The sequence below is a fragment of the Xyrauchen texanus genome, chromosome 20 (genome assembly GCF_025860055.1).
Source record: "Xyrauchen texanus isolate HMW12.3.18 chromosome 20, RBS_HiC_50CHRs, whole genome shotgun sequence".
Lineage (NCBI taxonomy): Eukaryota > Metazoa > Chordata > Actinopteri > Cypriniformes > Catostomidae > Xyrauchen > Xyrauchen texanus.
This window is the reverse complement of record NC_068295.1, coordinates 21,346,858-21,369,321: the sequence shown is the minus strand read 5'-3', so window position 1 is coordinate 21,369,321 and position 22,464 is coordinate 21,346,858. Positions and strand designations below refer to the sequence as shown.

Genomic DNA, 22,464 nt, shown 5'->3' with positions numbered 1-22,464 from the left:
TGTTGGCCCATATTGATAGGATAGCATCTTGCAGTTGATGGAGATTTGTGGGATGCACATCCAGGGCACGAAGCTCCCGTTCCACCACATCCCAAAGATGCTCTATTGGGTTGAGATCTGGTGACTGTGGGGGCCATTTTAGTACAGTGAACTCATTGTCATGTTCAAGAAACCAATTTGAAATGATTCGAGCTTTGTGACATGGTGCATTATCCTGCTGGAAGTAGCCATCAGAGGATGGGTACATGGTGGCCATAAAGGGATGGACATGATCAGAAACAATGCTCAGGTAGGCCGTGGCATTTAAACGATGCCCAATTGGCACTAAGGGGCTTAAAGTGTGCCAAGAAAACATCCCCCACACCATTACACCACCACCACCAGCCTGCACAGTGGTAACAAGGCATGATGGATCCATGTTCTCATTCTGTTTACGCCAAATTCTGACTCTACCATCTGAATGTCTCAACAGAAATCGAGACTCATCAGACCAGGCAACATTTTTCCAGTCTTCAACTGTCCAATTTTGGTGAGCTTTTGCAAATTGTAGCTTCTTTTTCCTATTTGTAGTGGAGATGAGTGGTACCCGGTGGGGTCTTCTGCTGTTGTAGCCCATCCGCCTCAAGGTTGTGCGTGTTGTGGCTTCACAAATGCTTTGCTGCATACCTCGGTTGTAACGAGTGGTTATTTCAGGCAAAGTTGCTCTTCTATCAGCTTGAATCAGTCGGCCCATTCTCCTCTGACCTCTAGCATCAACAAGGCATTTTCAGCCCACAGGACTGCCGCATACTGGATGTTTTTCCCTTTTCACACCATTCTTTGTAAACCCTAGAAATGGTTGTGCGTGAAAATCCCAGTAACTGAGCAGATTGTGAAATACTCAGACCGGCCCGTCTGGCACCAACAACCATGCCATGCTCAAAATTGCTTAAATCACATTTCTTTCCCATTCTGACATTCAGTTTGGAGTTCAGGAGATTGTCTTGACCAGGACCACACCCCTAAATGCATTGAAGCAACTGCCATGTGATTGGTTGATTAGATAATTGCATTAATGAGAAATTGAACAGGTGTTCCTAATAATCCTTTAGGTGAGTGTACTATATATTAACACAAATTAATGAAATGGAAGTATCTGACAAAGATTATACACATTGTATTTTTTATGTTATAAAAAATATACCCTGATAAAGGTAAAAAAATGCCCTTGAAAATCAACTCTAGATGGGCAAATATTGCCCCACTATAAACAAAACTGTTATTTTCTGACATTCCCATATGGAATTTACAAACTAGTTGTTAAATATGCACTGGACCTAACCGCTCTTCCAGACATGGATACACAGTACATAATGGGGCTTAAGTGGTGACTTTGTCAGGGCTGGTAACTCGAAAGTTGCTAGTTTGAGCCCCTTAAGGATCATGTCATGATCACAGTTGTGTCCTTGAGCAAGACATTTAAACCCTGGTTGCTCCAAGTGGATTGTCTTTGTATTGTTCATTATATGTGTACTGTAATACTCTTTGAATTAAAGTGTCTGCTATATGACTACATGATTTAAATCAACCCAAATAATAACTACAGTATAAGATGCAACTTCTCATCAGTAGTTTGAGATTGACATCAGGTTTGCTTCATACCTGCTTCAACTCGATAACTGATGGTATAGTTGGGGCAAACACTCATGCGTGTAAAGCGTCGAAGCTGCCGCAGGGCCCCTGGCATACGGTTCTCTCTGATGTGGGGGTTTGTATCCCTGTCGGGGAAGCACAAATTCTCCAGCTTTACATGACCACAGGAGGGTGCTGTTGCATTAATGAATGTCAGGCTGACCTCCACTTTGGGAAGGAGATTGCACATAATTTTCTGCACAGGCATCAGGGAGGCTGTGACCTTCACGGTGAGCTTCTTCAAGGAGCTGGCTGAGCTGGTGTCTGGAGGACAGACATCATGAGACATGTTTTTGTAATGCGTCCTTTAACAAGGATGTCATTTATCACTGTGTTTCCCTGACAAGGTTCATTAAGACACTGTGTTAGAAAAGTTGTTTCCCAAATACATCCAACAAAATGTAATGTTTAATTGAATTGTTTGATTATTACATGCATAATAATAAAACTCAGCTGCAGGGATAATGGAGACTGTTTTCAAAATTAATTGAAAAAAAATATTATATGATGGATAACATGATACACCTGAAAAATAGTGAATAACTTGAAATAATGCACAATCTGAAAGCAAATTTGAGTACAGGTCGTTGACACCTAACATGTCTATGAGCTTTTTTTATCATTTTAGGTAAAAATAATTTTTTATTCATGTATAGTTAAAGTGTGTATTTTAATAACTTTTTTTGCCTTCACTAATTTACAAATTTTATATGGTTTTGTGGTGATAATCGAATTCAAACTTTTCAAGAGTTGGGTCTAAATTCCTCTGCTGTGCCCCCTGGAGTGAGTTATTTTTGCATGTGACACAGCCAGTAGAGGGGGGCAGAGTGTAGATGAGTATCTTTTATTTATTTTTGATTTCTTGTCATAAAACCAAAATACTGTATATAATAAAGTAAACATGCAAACAAATGGGTTATGTCTGCTGTACTGTTTTTCTGCACCCAATCAGCAGACGTGGCTGGTGCATGGGAAGATAGCGTTTCGATATGATGGCTGTGCATAAACAAGCTGTGACGAACTGTTATCGTGGTACTTTGGTGTCAATTTGGCTGTTTGTTACATAAAATAAACATATTATGTGCTTGAAAAGACTCTTTGAGAAGCTGTTTATTTGACAAATGACAACCTCTACTAATGTAAACAAATGGCAGACTGCATTTGACTGTGTGTCTAAGGGCTGTAAACTTTTTATTGTGGTACTTTGGTGTCGAGTTGGATGTATGTATATAAAATAAATGTATTCTGTGTTTTAAAATACTGTATGAGTAACTGTTTGAGGGAATATAAGAGGCTTGACCAGCTCAGCCTGTGATGGTGCGGAAGCCGGTTTGGATCTGGCAGTTTGTAACGTAACTGGCTGTTGCAGAAACACATATGTGTGATACTACTCTGCGGGGCCCAGTTATTAACCGTATATATGTGTGACAGTACGTATGAAAGGGTTAAGTAGTAGTACTTCATGTCTCAATTAATTTGAGGTCATCAAAACTGCATGCAAAATAAATATTTTCTTTGTGCAAAATGCAGTTAAAAATGTTTTACAAAGTATTATGGGAACTACCCGTATACAAATTTAAACAGATAAAACTATCATACAGGGAAGCATTTCTACAAATAAACTTCTTTGTCAAACTTGCTACAAATACTGTCAATTGTACATTAAACTCACATATACTACCAAAGTCACTCCACTCCAGGGTTTTGTTCATTGAAAGGACTCCAGAAGCCTCATCCATGTGGAACCATGATGCATAAAGAGGAGCTCTCAGGGGATTTCTCCAGCACAGTGAATAAAAGGGCCTCTCTACAGGGGTTTCCAGCATAGAATGGACCTGAAGCACTGGTGAACCCTGTTGCTGACCCACGTAGATGCTATCCGAGTACTCACTTTGAGGAAAATAAAGTCCAAGTGAATCTGTACAAAATACACATGAAATGTCAAACACTTTGTGCATTGCGGAGATTAGTCATTCCTGAGTGATTCACTTTGATTCCAGAAAATTGTAAATTCTTGGCTATATTTTTTTAACACTTTTTTGTTCTCAAAACACCACGGTCAATTAAAAAAAAAGTCAGAAAAGTATTTTCCTGAAAAAGAAATTTCTTTAGTAATTTTCTGTTCTAAAATATATAATTGGTTAGAAATTGCTTTTGGGCATAGTAAATCTTGCTCAAAGGCCTTAGTGATGTGTGAGCAAATCCTCTTGATTTGGCTCTTTAAAATGAGTCAAACCTGTTCACAAATCAGCCTGACTGAATCGCTGCATCCAAATCCACATCCTATCCACACTAAATAGATTAGAGATTAGAATTAGTATGTCCCAAACCTTGCACACTTTTTGCTACATATTTAAAAGTGTGGACTGTTCCATTACAAAAACAGAAACTTTTAGGACATAGTAAATGTAGGTGAACTGGGATGCAGCAAATGTGTCTGAATTTGAATGGTCCTTAAAAATCCTTAGCTTGTAATCACAAACGATGTGAAAGGTCATGGAAATTCAGGTCAAAAAGAGTTCAAAGTAATTGAAAAAAAATTCTGTGGCATAAAGTAAGGGTGCTTTCACACTAGCACTATTGGTGTGCACAAGGGGACGAATGACGTCAAAGTTCGATTCGTTTGGATAATGTGAACGCTGTTTTCCGAACTCAGGTGCACTTATAAAGATGGTCTGGCACACAAATTCGGGTTTGGTCCAAGCAATCAAACATAGTGCGAAAGCACCCTAAATGTCATGTGGCGTAACCATCAGTCCATTAAAAAAAAAGGAATTTGCGCTGAGTAATTTGTATTATTATTTTAGACTAAAACTACAATTTAGTTTTAAAATATTAATATAAAAAAACGTACAGTATGTCCATTGAATCTAAGTCAGGTGGTGTAACCAACATGTAGGATGTGACAAAAAAAAAAAAAAAAAACATAAAACAGAGAGGACTCTCAAGACATTGTGCAAAGTAAAAATAAATACATGAAAATGATAAAAAAAAAGAAGGCCCATTTGTTCATATGGTGTAACCCTGAGAAAACGTATTGATATTCTTGACTCAAAAGTTTTTTTAGTTTTTTTTTTAATGAATGAATAATTACACTGTCAATTCACTAATGACTCAGAATTCAGTCATTGTATACTCACCCCTGTGTTGTTCTAACCTCATTTGACTTTCTTTTTCTTAACAAGGGAAACATTTTGAAAAATGTTTTGTTCTCAGTGGTCATACAGTGGCAGCTTATGGTGACCACATCTTTAATCTTCAAAAGGAGATAAATGTCTAATAAATTATTCCACGAGACTCATGACTGTTATAAAAGCATACGATAAGGTTTGGTGTGAAACAAACCGAAATCGAATGTATTATTTCATAAAAATATTCACTAACTGTTGATCTCCTGTGCACATTCATGAGTCTGCATGCAAGCTTTAAAACTCTTTACACAAGAGAAACAGTAGTTACGAAGTACCCATGAGATGGGGCGTTCAAGCTAAATTATTTTTGTATTGCTTCAACAAAACCACCAGTGATATTAACAACAGAAAACTGTACATAGCTGCACACAAACAAGAAAACAGAACTTACACGCACGTCTGAAGAGTTTGTAGTGGTACAATAGATGCATTTCAATGTCAATTTTCAATGTTTCAGAGTCCATAAAAAAGTGTGATGTAGGAGGCTGAAGGTAGCTACCAGTAACGCCGCTCCCTATACGCATTTAACAGACTGTGTAGGGCACCAACTCCCTAGGGGGGGCACCAGAAACCCCACTTTCTGCCCTTACTCACACCTTATACCTTATTCAAGGACCTAAAAGCAGTTGCGGAACACAGATAATAGCCTCACGCTTTGATGGAGGACTCTGAAACAATGAAAAAAGACATTGAAATGCATCTACTCTTCCACTACAGACATGTTTGTAAGTTCTGTTCTCTGGTTTGTGTGCAGCTGTTGTTAATATCACTTGTAGTCCTGTTGAAACTAGACAAAACGAGTTTTCGCTTGAACGCCGCATCTTGCGAATGCAGCGTAACTACTGTTGAGTAAACAATGGCTAAATTTACATTTTTGGGTGAACTAATCTTATAAGCAGCAAGGAAAGTATTTTAATACCTTTTGCTTTATGGTTACACTACATGACATTTTAAAAATCTTAAAAAATTGTTTTTATAGAGAATGCTATAAATGTTTTTCAAAAATAAAAACAAATGATAAAAAAAAAACATTTCTATGAATTTGACACATGAGTATTAAGCAATGTAATTTTCTAATTTTTATTATCTTGGACAACCTTATTTTTCAATGACCCCATAGGCTGCTGTTTCTTTTTATATTTTTAATTGTACAGTGTAATCTCTGGAACTTGTGACACAATCGACAGTTTGCAATAAATTACATAAAATCTCCCTTTATTGATCTGCATCTTATCTCAAATCTTTTGTACAACAGTAACTTCCATACAAGTGGGCAAGTTACTGAATTAATTCATCAAACACATACGTTTTTCTGTTGAAATAGCACTTGCTCCGCTGTCATAAAAAAATGAAACAGCTTCTCATATGAAATTGACACTGGTCTTTTAATGAATGTCTCACATGGTCAATATGATGCGGTCTCAGAGAATCCTTGGGTTCACCTTGGGAAGTTTAATTACAGTGTATAACATAATACTGGCTAGAAATGAATCATTACTTGCAGAACGTATGCGGAAGGGGAATCTATAAAACACTTTAAGATCCCCATGTGTTTTACCAGTAAATGGAGATGCAAGTGTTCAGTCTGTAATGATATCTCTCCTGTGTTCCTCTCCAACGACGGTGGGCGGCCACTTAGGAACGTACTAATGTCATTAGCAGACAGCAAAACTAGATTTTCTATTTCTGTTGGTGCAGTTGAGGCCTTGTCTCTGGTTTCAGACATTGATTTAATTTAGCTATGCTGGGATGACAGCAGGTCGGATTGAAGGATACAATGTGGCAAACCTTCCTGAAGGAAGGACATACACTTGGGAAAACTACAACCCTCAATTCACAATTATTTTTATTTTCTTCTTCTTCTATGTTGCACTGGCAGATATGGCAGTGGTCATGGACTAATACTTACACCTAGTGGTGTGGATGGAGCATCACGCAAAAGTTATAGATGCCACTGTAGAAATGCACATTTCACATTCAGCAATGATTAATTCATTACAAGTGAAAATGTCTGATAAAAAGGGGTTCAGTTGTGATTCATGTGATCTCAACATGGCAGGCCCCATGAGGCGACCCACTCCATGTAAAATAAAACAGCTTTTATTGGCCTATTGTGTAAGTGTTGATGATTATATATTTGGTATATTATATATTATATCATACTGATGATTTAATATTTTTCATATCAGTATGTATTTCTTCATGTGTAAAACTTTTTACTGAGAACAAAATACTGAGTTACACATTATCCTGCTTATCTAAGAATATGATGCAACAAACCACATCTGCTTTGAACACAATATATCAGTAATATGGTATTAACTCAGGTCGATTGCCTAAGTTTATGCAACATAGGTCATAAATATTATTATGTAATTCAGCTATACTACAATAACTACCTAAAACTACAAAATTCAGCAAATTTGCACAATGCACTTCTGTATTAGGTGAGATTCATGCTGTATTTCATGTGCATATTTCAAAGTAAGTCAACAGTAATAGAAAGTCAACAGGGCTAGGTTCATAAACCATAGCCACAGGAGAGCTGAGGGATGACAGCATTAATCTAAGATGATTTAGATACTGTGTTGAACAAGCCACTGAATTTATTCTGAAACTTGTTTATTATCCTGTGTCAGTGTATCAGGAAAAGTGCTCTGAGATTCACAGCAGTCCGAATAGCATTCAGAGCTGAGCAGCAAGAGAGACACATTCACTTTAATTTGTACTTAAATAAACAAATAAAATCTGAGTCATTGTGTTGGTCCTCTTGGGACAAGGATCCCCAGACTAAGAACAAGGTAATGAATGCAAAACACTTTGCTTTGTCGCTCCACTGTAGAACTCTGGGGATGGTGACTGATAGCTTTTTATGTCTGGAAACTCTACAAGATATTTGGGCAAAGGGATTTTAGTATACAAGGGAGGGCACTCATGTATCCAAATATTCCTCATTGATTCAAATATCCAAAAATGTTTTCTACAGCTCAATTATGGAAGAGTTAAAATCCAGGCTATGTTCGAAATTGCATATTACCACACTACTTCTACAATTTCTGCAATATATATGTATATTGTGCACAACATCCGGAAGCAACAAAAAGTAAAATCCTCCACAACATCTCTTTCTTACTCATTATTTGATTGGATTGCCAAGAGAAATTCATACACAAAATGGGATTCAAAATGCAATAAATCCATTTTTTTTTCCCAAGATGATAACAGGACAATAAGGTCATCTGAAAACAATGTAGGAAAGTACTGTTAGAAATGTTTATCATTGTATAATGTGTTCTATTTTACATACTATTGAATAGAGATTATGTGAAGTGTGGTAAGACTAGTAAGCTGTATACAGTGTATACTGCACTGTACAGTATTTAGCAAGTAGTAAGATTGTATTTTATCCTGAACATAACCTAAGAGAAGTATGTTCTACACCTTTTCTGCTATTCTCCCATGAGTTTTCTGTGCATTCGCTCGCGGAGACTCGTGCGCCATTATCTCAATTATCTTTTCCCCCATGTCGCTCTTTTATTATGGTATGATACATCTCCGATGACCCTACCCCTAAACACCCCGTTCTGACAAAACTGACTGTGACTGGTCGCTTTATATGTCAGCTAGATGTCTTTACCTGTCTAAATGGGCGGTTCTTGGCCAACTGAAGCTGCTATAGTCCCCAGACCTATACACTGCCCTACAAAACAAAAAGGCAGTAACTGCATTTTTGGTCAAAAATGAGTTATTATCATTTTCATGACATTCAAGGCATCCTTTGTTATGTGACAAAACATCTTATCTCAAATGTGTGTCGTTTTGGAGAAAAATGGTAGTCGTTTGTACAGTAACTGCAAAAAGCCCTAGTGAAACAAAGCAAGAGTACAGTAACATCCATTACTGTATTCTTGTTATGTTTTACCTAACAAAAAATAACCGTGTTGCTGCGCAGTGAAGTTACTGTTTCCATGGTGAACACACACAGCTGACTTCGCGGCATCCTCACAGGACGGTTTTAACATTTGCGATTTCACACTTCTAACTTCACACAAATTTTGTTTGAGATGGCACAAAGCCGGGGAAAGAAGATGGTCAAAATGGCATTGAAAAGAAAATACCCGGAGAATGGTAAGTAACAGTGACAGATTAAACATTTAGAGGCTAGGCTATCACAATATAAACACCTGTCAGCCACCAGGGTGGGACTTCCTCTCAGAGGTCCATTCAGATAGCATTATGCTAATTGACAGGCGATGTTTTAAATAGCTTTGCTTACCTGCCCCTGATCCTTCCTGCTCCTAGCTGTAACTTTATCCTCTGTAACTTCACATCATCGCCGATGCCATGTCATCATTTTGTTGTTCATGTCACAAAGTTATAATCCAACCAGCGGTGGAAAAATATTCAATAACTAGAAAAGCATGTGGTCCTATTCAAAATAATTTTCCCAATTTGGGCCTTGACACAGCTTAGCAATGTGAGACTTTAAGCAGCCGTTTCAGCATCAGAACAGCTTCTGGGTGGAAAATATTGACCTAAAATGGTCAAATTAGTTTGGGTTTGGTATATCCATGTTCAGGAAAACAAATGGTTCCAATTATTTCAAATACAGTGTATAACACACCCAGAGCCCAAGTTGTGCCAAAATAGTTTTTGGAGAATCTGTAGTTACCGCCTTTTTCCTTGGTATGGTGCCACGTTTTTGGTAAGTGATACAAAGCAAGAATACAGTAACTGCAAAATAGGGGTAAAATATCAAATTAAATATGAGGATTGATATGTACAAAGAATAAGCTAATATAAAGTAACAAAACAGCCACATGTCCAATAATCTACCTACAACTACTTAGGCTGGATGACAGGATAACTTTAAAGTCATTTTTCTCAGTTCTGCACTCTGCGTAGTTACTGCCTTTTTGCTTTGTAGGGCAGTACAGTAGTCACAGACTAGGCTTCCCCTAACATTTCTTACGAAATGTAGCAATAGATACAAATATTCTCTATATATGACATATTACTCTGTGCGTTTCAATATTTTAGCCAATAAAAGTGTAAAACATCAAACATCACTAATGCGCTGTATGTTTAAGTAACACAATCTACTTTTTTCTACATGAATATGTTCAAAGTAGTCAGTGAATACATGGTTCATAAAGTCCCATTGAAGCCATTCTTGTACCATTCAAATCAATGTAGCAAAAGATCAATGTTCAATGGATGAGTGGCAATAAACACTTCATTTTAGGTCCTGCCTGGACACTGGTGCTTCTCTGGGAGTCTATGGATGTCTATATGATGGTTTTTTGGACATTGTGTCTTCAAATAATAAATTTTTTTCACGCCTGAATCCCCGGGATGATTGTTCGATCTCTGAAATGGGTCAGGCAATAATACAAAATGGTGATGTACCTGATAGACAGGTATGAAATGTAAAAGCGTGGCTGATGAGCACATATTTCTACGGCTCAGAGATACACACGTAACACATTTATTTTATTTATTAGCCCTATTTTCATTAAGAACATTCATTGATTGAGTACTTAGTTTTTGCAGTTTGAGCAGTCAGTCGGACTGTAGCGCAGTTATTTAAATAGCACATTTAAAAACAACAACTGTTGACCAAAGTGCAAAGAGCACAGAAAGCAATAAGCTGTGCTTCCCCACTTTTGAAAAGCACCAGTTGCCACTGCTCCATATGGTTTAGAGTGAATATTTGATGTCAGATTCAACATTTAAAAAAATTATTTTACTTCAGATTTGTTACACATACACAAAACCTCTTTTGAGAGCCTTGTAAGCTTCATCAGTGTTTGAGTTGTCCAGTCCAGGGTAAGAAATAATCTTTAGCAAAGTTCAAGTAATTTGAGTTCAGAGCTTTTGCAAATGGCACCACAAACTACAGCTTATCCAACTGATTTGAATCATTCCAAATTCAATTTATTTCCAGGCTGGAAGCCAACAGATAGCAGTTTATATCAAGCTAATTAACTCATAGAGTCAAAAGCAGCATGCAGCAGCAATGGTTTGACATGATATTTTCTGGTAATTCTATCTGTGAAACGCAGGTAACGGCAGTTGTGAGAAGATATTTTGGAGTTATGGCTGACCAGTTGATCAGATTGGGCTCATTGCTCTGACCTCTCACAGCCATGGCTGTGATCATGGCTTTAAACAGTATGATGCAATCTGACATATTGATTTTAGCTCACCTGCGAATTGACTGAACCTAACACACACTTGGGCACACTCATACACACACAGAAAGGAAAAGCTTAACAAGTAAAATCACATGTAATATTAATTCTGAATAAGGTAAAATATCGGCATTTAATTTCCATTAGCGGTTTGTTCGCTCTTGTTATGGGTCAAAATATGGTGTTCCAACTCTCTTCATCTTAACCTAAAGTGACTCAAGCTACTTCAAAACATTTCTAATGATGCCACAAGCTAATTGAATGACACAAGCCCAATCAGTTCTGAATAAAAATAATTTTAGAGCACCAATCTGAAAACATATGGACAAATGGATGAATATGTTGTCCAGAGTTAGCATAAATCACTATGACGGTGAGGTTTGCATGTTTTGCAGCAAGAACTCTTAATGAGAGAAAAGGTTAATGGGAGAGGACCTTTGGAGCGGCCTGCACAAAGACATGAACTCAATTAGCTGAACATGCACACCACCGCAGAAATTTACCATCTATTAGATCATGGGATCTGGAAGAGAGCATGGCTCTTTCTTGCCATTCCCTTGAACTCGACAGAGAGTGGAAACAAGCTCGCAGTCAGAGCAGTCTACTTTCCATAATCCACTTACTCCTCAAAGGGCTCTATTCATGACATGCTGTATGTAAACACAGGGATGTGTTTGTTGCAATTACATTTGTTCTCATGTAGCTACATATCTGCAGCTAAAACAGCTGTGAATATCACCATATTCTTAGTGTAGTCTTGATATTGTTTCAAGCTGGCAATGATAACTTCAGGTCACCCATTGTCTTTGATGGCAAAGCATGCTGATGTCAGAGAAAAGCATGCTGATGTCAGCTGATGCCCTTTCCGCTAAGGTCAATGTGCAGGGCATTTGTCCCCAGTGATGATCAAATTGAAAAGTTGCAGGCCAATCAATAGCAATATTAATCAACAGCCGAGCATGCTTCAGCCGATATCCATCCTGTCTTAAGCACATGTAATTTAAGCAAATGGTCTACATGAATAGGTTTACATGTTTTAAAGGAATAGTTCACCCAAAAATTAGAATTTGCTGATAATGTACTCACTCTCAGGCCATCCAAGATGTATCTCAGTTTCTTTCTTCATCAAAACAGAATTTAAGATTTTTAGGATTTCATTTCAGGCCTCCTCCTTTAAACAATGCAAGTGAATGTACTCCATTTTTTACAGTCCAAAATGCATATTTAGGGTGCATAAAAATAATCCACACAACTCCAGTTGACAAATAAAGTATGTATGAACCCAAACGATTTATTATTTCTATCAAAAAAAAAGTATATAAACAATACTTATATACTTTTTCACAACAAATGTTCACTTGCTCAAATGCTCATGAGAGTTATGACGTCAGCTCATTGGTAAGGTCACGTGTCACGTGGAGGAGGAGGCAGGAAGAGTGTCATTGTTTACAAGAGAAACTTACACAGACCACAGACCAAGTGCCGTTCACAAACCAAAACAGTCCAAAACAATTTCAAAACAACATAAAATTCTGCAGTAAATAACCATCTTTTATTTCGGAGCAATGCCGTTGCTTTATCTACTTGTGCTTTTTCTTTAGCAGAAAAATATAGGCAATATGACTGTCAGGAATTCAAGCCACACAAGTTGTAGTAAGTGAAACCAAGTGCGAGAGCATTTACTGAGATTCACAGGATTTAGAGTGTTTACACAGTGAGATCAATGTTACAGGTGATATCACACAGAAGAGAAGCTTCACAAACGTATTTATGCAGGCAGTGATGAGCGAGTGAATTGAGTGCAGGTGCGGTGAATTAAAATTTGGTTTATAAGCGGAGCGCTGAGGGAGGTGCAGAGTCCAAGGGAGGCGTAACAATGACAAAGTTTTCACACATACCCGAGTTCGCTGGAAAAACAGCACGGGCACAGCCGATTAATTCAGATATCAACCCTTTCTTTCTTACAATGGTCTGAATCCTCAGGAGTAAAATGTTCACTGCACACCCTCCAATATTTGAGAGAATGTAAGTGTGTACTGATATCCAGGTATCCATAATAAAAATCTACAGCAAAGACAATTAAACTTTTGAACAGCGCTGCTCCTCTTGTAAACAATGATGCGCTTCCTGCCTCCTCCTCCACGTGACGTGTGACCTTACCAACGAGCTTACACCATCCCTCTCATGAGCGTGTATCACAGAGATGTACGGAAGCAAACATTTGTAGTTAAAAAGTATATGAGTATTGTTTTGTAACTAAAAATAATCAGTTGTTTGGGTTCAGAAGAAATGTATTTGTTGACTGGAGTCGTGTGGATTATTTTGATGCACCCTAAATATGCATTTTGGACCATCAAAAAATGGAGGACATTCACTTACATTGTTTAAAGGCCTGAAATGAAATCCTAAAAATCTTAAATTCTGTTTTGATGAAGAAAAAAACTTGGTGTAAAGTAATTAAGGGAAAGTAGGAAGCGAGAACCGGCTTGACAATATAAATTCTGCAGACCTCCGGCCCCTGATGGACGGAATGCCCCGTCGCGTTTTTGGTGGACGGTAGGGGTCTCCTCCACCCCTGGCAGCAGTAACCACTCCAGGCAGTTGGTTGGGAGCCCCTCCTTACCTCGCGGTTGGCGACCATTCCTCCGCTTTCAGGCGGCTGGGCTCCTCCATCCTCTGGCAGATGGCCGCGGCTGCTCCATTGGGGTGGATGGTAGTGGCGAGGACTCTACAACGGCGAATCCCTCCTCCTTCACGGGTTTCGGCACCAGTGTAAAGGAATTAAGGGAATGAAGGAGGCGATAATCCGGCTTGAAATATAAATAATATTTTAGTAATAAACTGAACCAAAAAGACAAACACACACACACAGATGTCGGACAGCTGTCCGTAAATCTCTCTTCCTCTCGCATCGCAGCTTCCAGTCAGCCTTTATCCCTGTCCAATTAGCCTGATTAAACCTCTGCCCTGTCACACTTGGATACATCTCGGATGTAAATTATCAGCAAATTTTTGGGTGAACTATTCCTTTAATGTTCAAAAAACACATTATTTTTATCATACTGTAAAAAAAATTCCACTCTGGCTCAAAAACTCAAAAACATTTCTAAAAAGCCCAGTCTGTTCTGATTGGTCAGCTGGCCTAGTCTGTTGTGATTTGTCAACCGCATAGAGTGTGTGTCGGAAATGTAATGCCCCTTACCATAACCAAGTTTCAGCACCCGAGTATTCCTGGGCAGTTCTGTAAACACTACTGTAACTATGGTAACAGTGGCATTTGTTTTTGCCATACCAGCTCTAGCCCAAGTCCGATAATTAATGAAATAAAGAAAGTTTGGAAGAACAATCGACCCAACCCTGATCAACCCCAACCACCTTCGCAAGTATGACTTGAGCAGAACGTTTCACAGTGGTAAGTTTTAATTCAGTTAGTTAGTGAGCAAGTTAGCTGTGGACTACTGATAGTGGCCGTAACATTACAGCTTGTAATAAGTGTGGAGCGGAGGGGGGGCGTGGCCGATCAGAATATCGCGCGCCCGGTCCCCAATCGGCCTGATGAGGCGCGCGAGGGATAAAGGCGGCCGGTGACGATGGTTCGAGAGAGAGAGAGAATTATGGGCATGTCCGCCGTGTGTGTTTGTTTATGTGTTTTGGTTTAAGTTTTCATTAAATTATCATTTATATTGACAAGCCGGTTCTCGCCTCCTCCTTGCCCATCCTTGAGCTATTTTACAATAATATAATTATTTAAGACTCTTGAGATCGACCATTTTGTAACACAGTTTTTGGTAAAAGCCGGCCCACGGCTGAATAGCTAACCCTTACCAAAACAATAACATTACATTGCAAGTTAGCCGAGCACAATGTGGATTGCAGATGTAAAATTATCATTTGTAAAAATAAATCCATCTCCACACTTGACCAATATTCATGATAGTAAAAAGACAAACAATCTGCATAATTCTACAAAAATGCAGGAAATGTGGGCCCGCAGCTGATAGCAAAACTATTTCAACACAATAAAACTAGCAGAATAGCAGTGTCCTACAGCTGTGCACTGGGTGTAAACCTTAGCTACATCACAAAACTCTGCATTTGAACTCTCAGTAGCAGATAAATTCACAAATAATCAAGCACACTAACAGGATGTGATCATGAAGCGCCAGATTGTCCCAACAAATTGGGAACTGCACCATATTTCAGGAGTAACCGTCTTAAAAATCCAGCATTGGTTGTGGTTGTACTGCTGAGGAATAGAGGTAAAAATACATTTTAACCACTGATACTTCAATTCGTCTGCCTTTGGAAGTCCAAACAAAGAGGTTTTGCTTTTGCAGTGAAGAAAACAGCGTCTTCTCGACATTTCGCGACAACACTAAACCAACTCATCCTGGCCTCGGCTATAACTATGTTTGTTCGAGGACGGGCCAAAGTAGCCTTTAGTTGGAGATTATGCAAATGTTTTACATAGTGATGTAGATACTTTATGGATGAACTGGCTGGACTACAATCCAGCCGTTTCTTGTCATTCTTGAGCAGTGTTGTCTGTGAGAGAGAATAACTCCCTTTTGTGTTGATTTTGTAAATTTTTTTGCATTGAACAAAGAGCTATGTTCCACACTATAGTATAGGTAAAATCCCCAAAAGCATAATAGGGCCTCTTCAAATATTATTATTTTTTTTTTAATGTGTTGATGATTTCGAACAACAACAACTAAATTTCTAGAAGACACTATGAATATATTGTTACAAGACTAATCAACCTAAACCTACTTAATTACAATGAAATTCAGACTCCTGTCTATAACACAGTAATGAGAATCATTACTTTGTGACCACAACAATTTAATTAACTAAAAGGCTGCCAATTACACTATAATTCAATATAGGACTATTATTATTGATTATTCTGGTTATATTCCACTCACTCTGTTCTTGATGTGCATTGCATGGGTCTCTTGCTTCAGAACATCACATACTGTAGCATCCAACATTGAGGAGGTTTGAGAAGGGAGAGTTTTTTACAAAAGGCAAGATTTGAATAATCAGCACAAACTTAACGTTGCTCAAACTGGAACAACGCACGACCGGTCCCCAATCAGCCTGATGGGGACGCGAGTCCGGTGACGACTGTTCAAGCGAGAGAGAGGATGACATGCAGCTGCTCTGTGTTTATGTTTGTGTGTTTTTCGTTCAGTTTATCATTAAACTATTATTTATATTGCCAAGCCGGTTCTTGCCTCCTCCTTTCCCTTAACCCGCTTTACATTGGTGTCGAAACCCGGGAAGGAGGAGGGATGCCCGTCACGGAGTCCTTGACACTGCGGTCCACCCAGGGGAGCGCCGCTGCCATCCGCCGGGGGAAGGAGTAGCCCGACCTCCCGGACGCGGGGAATGGCCGCCGTCCGTGAAGCGAGTGGGGACTGGACTCTCCGAGTGATGGAGCCGCTGCCAGGGGCGGAGGAGTGCCCTGCCGTCCCCCAGAAACTTGGAGGGGTCGAGAGGAAGAGTCGGAGGAGGGCGGGGCCAGGCTGGAACAACACACGAGAGAGAGAGAGAGAGAGAGAGAGAGAGCGAGAGAGAATGACATGCAGCTGCTCTGTGTTTATGTTTGTGTGTTTTCTATTCAGTTTATCATTAAACTATTGTTTATATTGCCAAGCCGGTTCTCACCTCCTCCTTTCCATTACACTTAGTAACACAATAAATTCCTATAAAAGATTCAGATAAAAATTGTTCAATGATAAAGTGTCTAATTTGATGGGAACATCTTTAAAACAGCTTTACATAAATCTTCTAAGTGGTAAATTGATTGATCCATGTTCAGCAATGTAAAGGGCTAAGCGCAGTGGTTCCCAACTCTGTTCATGGAGGCCCCCCAACACTGCAGATTTTGTATATCTCACTTATCTGACACACCCTATTCAGGTCTTGGAGTCTCCACTAACGAGCTGATGAGTTGAATCAGGTGTGTTTGATTGAGATATCCAAAATGTGTAGTGTTGGGGGGGCCTCCAGGAACAGGGTTAGGAACCACTGGGCTAAGGTATTCAGTCTCAGCAACAGACAAATTCCTAGGTGGTGCAAATGAGACAATACGACCTGATTTTGATCATAAAAGGGTTTTGCACTCACAACGTGCTTAGTGGTCAATGCATATTTTGTTAGATTTGACTTCTTACCACAAAGTATGACTTTGCATGTGTGTTTAATAATTAATTGGCCAAAATTGACAAAAAAGTATAATTTAAATATAGCCAAAACAGCTCCTTGTCGCAAAGCATCATTAAAAGTCGCAGCAACTATGAGAAAATCACTAAATTTGGTGACAAATTCCCCAAATTGGCAACACTTTTAAGTCGGCATGTTGTTTCCGAGAGTACACTAGGATTGGTCACATTATGCCAAATGGGGAGAGTTGAGACAATTCATTGAAATTAGCCTGCTTACTGCCTTTTTAATTTCACAAATAAAAGCAATCAGAAGAGGAGGAATTACAATCAAAAGGGAACAGTTGCCCTTCTGATAGGACGGTAATATTGGTCCTGATGGCGCCTATCGCAGGTTACCATCAGTTCCCAAAAGCAAATCGTCATGGCTTTGTTCAAGCTGACAACCTGCCCCAAGTAGAGGGGGAAACTTTCAGTCTTAGTATAAGGACCATCTATCCACGTGTTATATGCTGTGTGCACAGCTATTAAAGAAAAAAAATGACATAGTACATATGATACATTCCTAATATTCAATAGGCGATTTTTAACAAATATCTAATCTAAAGTATCGCCATCACAACTGCATAATGTCCCGCATATTTCTCCAGCAACATTTAATGACCAACTGAACTTGATTGTCATCTCACATTAATTTTAGTGTCATAATGCAATTTACATTTTACATACATACAGCTCAGCAAATGCGATCTGAGGTAAAAGAGGGTTAGATTTAAAATATTGTTTTGTCTACAGAACAGGGTAAAGCAAATTTAAGTTAGTGTAAAGAAAAGGCATATATAGATCTAAAAAAATATAGTTTTTTTATTTGGTAATTTATTTAATTTCATACAGGGAATTTTACCAGCATTTTTTCAAAAGTAAACTAACCAATAATTTTATAGAATTGGGCTATATGATAGTGTTCCAAAAAAGCACACTGATGTTTTTCTCCTTGTATTGTGTATTTATTTTTAATTTTAAGCATCTTTGTGCACAGAAATGATATGTTCGATCTTGAGAGCCCCAATCACCTTTGCTTTAAATAGAAAAGGCCATTGAGAATTGGCAAACCGGCGAATTCTCCGTCCTGGACATACAGTTATAAAAGGAGATGGCGTGTTTCACTCATTCAAATTTTTTCTTCGGAGCAGAGCGCATGTTTGTGTTCGTCCTCTCACCTTTCACTTGCATGTGCTGCATTTTACGGCGCATATTAGCGGTCACCCTCGCACGGTCGAGTGTTGTGCTTCCTCTGGGCGCTTCGGCAGCTGAGTCTGCAGGTGCTAAAAGAGTATATTCAAAAAAGTGTATTTCCTTCTAAAAGAGATTGCGTAAATGCCAGACGTCTTTTTAAAGATGGCCTTCCGTGTTTGCGCTACTGGATTTGGCCGTTATCTCTCCCCTCTGGACAGCCATGTCTCGAGTGCTTGAGGTGCCAGCACTCATTGCGAGAACATACCCATGAGAATGCTGCGGTCGCGGATCACTTCCTTCTTCGTGAAGCAAGGAGCCACTGCGTCTGCTCCCCAACCTGGTCCGTCCTGGGCTGATGCTCAGCCAGCTGGGTCGGCAAGCACCATGGGCAATCTGGATGCGGACATGGGAGTGTTTCAGCCGGCTCAGCCCCCGTGGTACTCCCATCCCCCTGCATGCTTGTTCTATCCAAAATAGCTGTCGAGCGATGTTAATGTGTCATTCGCGGCTCGCGAAGAGGATGAGCTTTCGGTCGCAGCATCGGTGGGTGGGCTTCTGCTATCGCGAGTGGAAGAATCTTATGAGCTCCCACCAACGGGCGGTAGAGTACAGGATGTGCATGCCTGGGCTGCTGTGAACATCGGGCTGAAATGGAACCCTCCACATTGCCCTAAGCATTTGCAGCTGGACAATTGGTTTATGGGCTCGGAGCACAACTCGTGGCTGCGCCTCGCCCCGGTGCCTTTCTTCCCAGAAGTGCACAAGGAGCTAACAAAGTCGCAGAAGGCACCTTTTTCCGGCCGCACATGCTTCGTGGGCTCGTCCAATCTGACTACCCTCGGCGGCGGAGTGGCTAAGGGATATGTCGAGCTTTCCCAGGTGGAGCGCACCATAGTGGTGCATTTATGCCCGCAGGGCATAGCCACCAGGCACGACCGACCAAGGCTCCCTTCCAAGGCCTGTAAGTTCTCTTCCTCTTTAATGATGAAGGCTTACAAAGCCGTGGGTCAGGCTGCTTCCGCACTGCATGTCATGGCCATCCTGCAGGTCCACCAGGCCAAGGTGCTGAAATATCTGCACGAGGGTAGGTGCAGGTCCAGGGTTGATTCAGGAACTGCGTACTGCGAACGACCTCACCTTACGTGCAACGAAGGTCATGGCGCATGTCCTGGGCTGGTCAAAGTCCACTCTTGTGGTCCAAGAGTGGCACCTGTGGCTCAACCTTGCAGAGATGCATGACGCAGAGAAAGTCCGCTTTCTTGATGCACCCATCTCCCAAGGGGTCTTTTTGGCGATTGTTCAGTTCTCGACGGTGAGGAAGCAGACAGAGGTGATTAAGTTACCTGCCATGGCGCGACTTGGCCGCCTTTAGGCCTCCGATGTCCCGCGCCCCGTCTGCTTCTCACCAGAGCCGTTTCCCTGCAGTGCCGGCACCTGTACCATCAGAGCATGTACGCCGGCCTTAGAGAATGAGATCCTCCTACGGGAATTCGGCTCCACCTGCCCGTCAGCCGGCCCCCAAGAGACCTTGTGGCCCACAAGGACTTGGCTCTCGGATCTGATGCTCCTGGCAGTAGCAGCTCCCTGGCACATTTCCTTGAGGTGGGACCTTCTCACTCAGGGGCAGGGCACACTCCAGGACCCTCGGCCTGACCTCTGGAATCTCCAAGTTTGGGACATGGACGACCTAGCCGGTGTTCCACCAGCAGTAGTAAATACGATCACTCAGGCCAGAGCCCCCTCTACGAGGCAGCTGTATGCCTTGAAGTGTATGCCCCATCCCTTGGAGAAGACCCACAGAGATATCGGGTCTGTGCTGTCTTTCCTTCAGGAAGGGCTGGAAAGATGGCTGTTGCTCTAAACCCTGAACATGTTGCTCTAAACCCTGAACATGGCTACCATAGCAGCATACCACAATACACTGGACGGGAGACCCTCAAGACAGCACGACCTGATCAACAGGTTCCTCAAGGCCACAAGGAGGTTGAATCCTCCTAGACCGTGCCTGATTCCCTCTTGAGATCTCTCTGTGCTCCTGCCCAAATTTCCCACCACTCCCTTTCAGGACCAGGTGGTGAACCTGCAAGTAATCCCTTCAGAGGAGGAAGTCCCAGCCTTGTCGTTGCTGTATCCAGTTCACACCCTACCTTTCTCTGGACCGCACACAGAGCTTTGGAGCAGCTCTTTGTCTGTTTTGGAGGGCAGCAGAAGGGGAAAGCTGTCTCCCAGCAGAAGCTGGCCCATTGGATTGTGGATGCCATTTTCATTGCACACCAATCGCAGGACTTGTCGTGCCGCTTGGGAGTCCGGGTGCACTCCACTAGGGGTGTTGTGTCCTCCTGGACACTGGCAAGTGGGGCCTCTCTAGCAGACATATGCAGAGCTGTGGGTTGGGCTACACCCAATACCTTCGTAAGGTTTCACAACCTACACATAGAGCCGATTTTGACCCGAGTGTTACGTGGTAACAGCAGGTAGGCCGGGCGGCCAGTTGGGTGTACTGTTTGAATTACGACTTTTTCAAAGTTGATAATGTGCGCCTTTTGTACACAGTTCCCTGTATCTGGATGGTTCTTTAATTCTTAAGCACTGTTCGGTGATGAACTCGATGGAGGAGTTACGGCACCAGGCCCAGTACTCATGGTATGCTCCTTTTCAGGTGAGCCCATGTACTTGGCCTCAGTGCTCCATACGTGGTGATTCCCCTCTGGGTAATTCCATGTGACAAATTTCCACTGTTTCCACTCTGGTGAACCCTGTGTTTCCCCTTATCAGAGCCTCGCTCTACTTTGGCCACTGTTGCTGTGTAACCTCTCCATAGATAGGATATTCCCAGTGGTATCATTCCATATGTGAACTTCCCCGTTGGTAAGTCCATGTGAGGTAATCTCCACTAAAGGAGGTAGCCTGTGGTCTCCATAGTGCCCTCCCCACTGAGAGGACTTCCTAGTGTTATTCTAGAAGATGCTCGGTGGGAAATTACTTCACAGCAAATATCAGGTAAGGCCACCGCTGTAGCCTCCTTGGGTAAGTGCCTCACCGGGACTAGGGGGACGCCTAACCTAAACTCCCTGGAAGGTTACGACGTGGTGGAGAGTGGCATGCAAATTCCATTCACCAATTCTCATTGGCATTTTCTATTTTAAGCAAAGGTGATTAGGGCTCTCAAGATCAAACCCCTAGTGTCACTACATTGACACAACATCTTGTTCCCTCCATCAGGGTACAGGGGTTACATCAGTAACCCAGACCTTTTTTGTAGTGTGGGCAAATTCCGTGACTGCTGTCTATTATTTTGAACGGTGTGTAAAAGCAACTTTAATAATTTGCATTTCCATCAGCTTTTGATGGGCTAAAAGAAATTTCGCAAAAAAATCTTTGGATTTAAAGGCAGTTAGTGATGAGTGCAAATCAGAGGTTGCATTTTTCTCTCTAACATTACATTTTTACTCCACTGATGGTTAGTCTAAGGTTTGTGGGTTGGTTTGGGGGTTACAGCTTATAAAATATGCATTCTTCAGCACTGTATTACATACAGCTGTACAACTGAATACAACTTGCTTCACAACTCCCTTTTGGTGCCCCTCTGTGGACATTTCATCTGAAAAATGTATATAATGTAATAGCTCACATGTGCACTTGTTTATAAAATCGGTAAGAACAATCGATCAGCACACAATTTTAGATGAAGAAAATTCAACCTACTGTTTCACTGTGTCTGAAACAATTAGCTCATATATTGAGGCCTATAATTACAGGACTTTTATACATTTGTTTTTGGTTTCAAATTTTCTGCTTTGAAGATCACATTAGCGAGCTGTTATCAAACAGCCATGACTTTCCAGTAAGGATATAGCATACTGGAAACTGGAAAGGATATAAACACAGAATGCCTAATATGATCAATTATAATAATCAGAAATGTAATCCACAGTCCCATAAACTTGAGCACAGAATGGATGTCAGTCCAGAAATCTAATAAAAATCTCCTATGGGATAAGA

General features: G+C 40.7%; 1 protein-coding gene across 2 annotated transcripts in view; it reads right to left on the bottom strand.

The window, feature by feature from the left end:
• Positions 1-22,464, bottom strand: part of ret (ret proto-oncogene receptor tyrosine kinase) — a 42,900-nt gene that overhangs the window by 13,209 nt on the left and 7,227 nt on the right. For both annotated transcript variants that reach the window (XM_052151477.1, XM_052151478.1), the window contains exons 2-3: positions 3,344-3,589; positions 1,642-1,935 (exon numbers count right to left, since the gene is read on the bottom strand). In XM_052151477.1, coding sequence (XP_052007437.1) covers positions 1,642-1,935; positions 3,344-3,589 — 540 coding nt within the window. The remainder of the gene's footprint in view (positions 1-1,641; positions 1,936-3,343; positions 3,590-22,464) is intronic.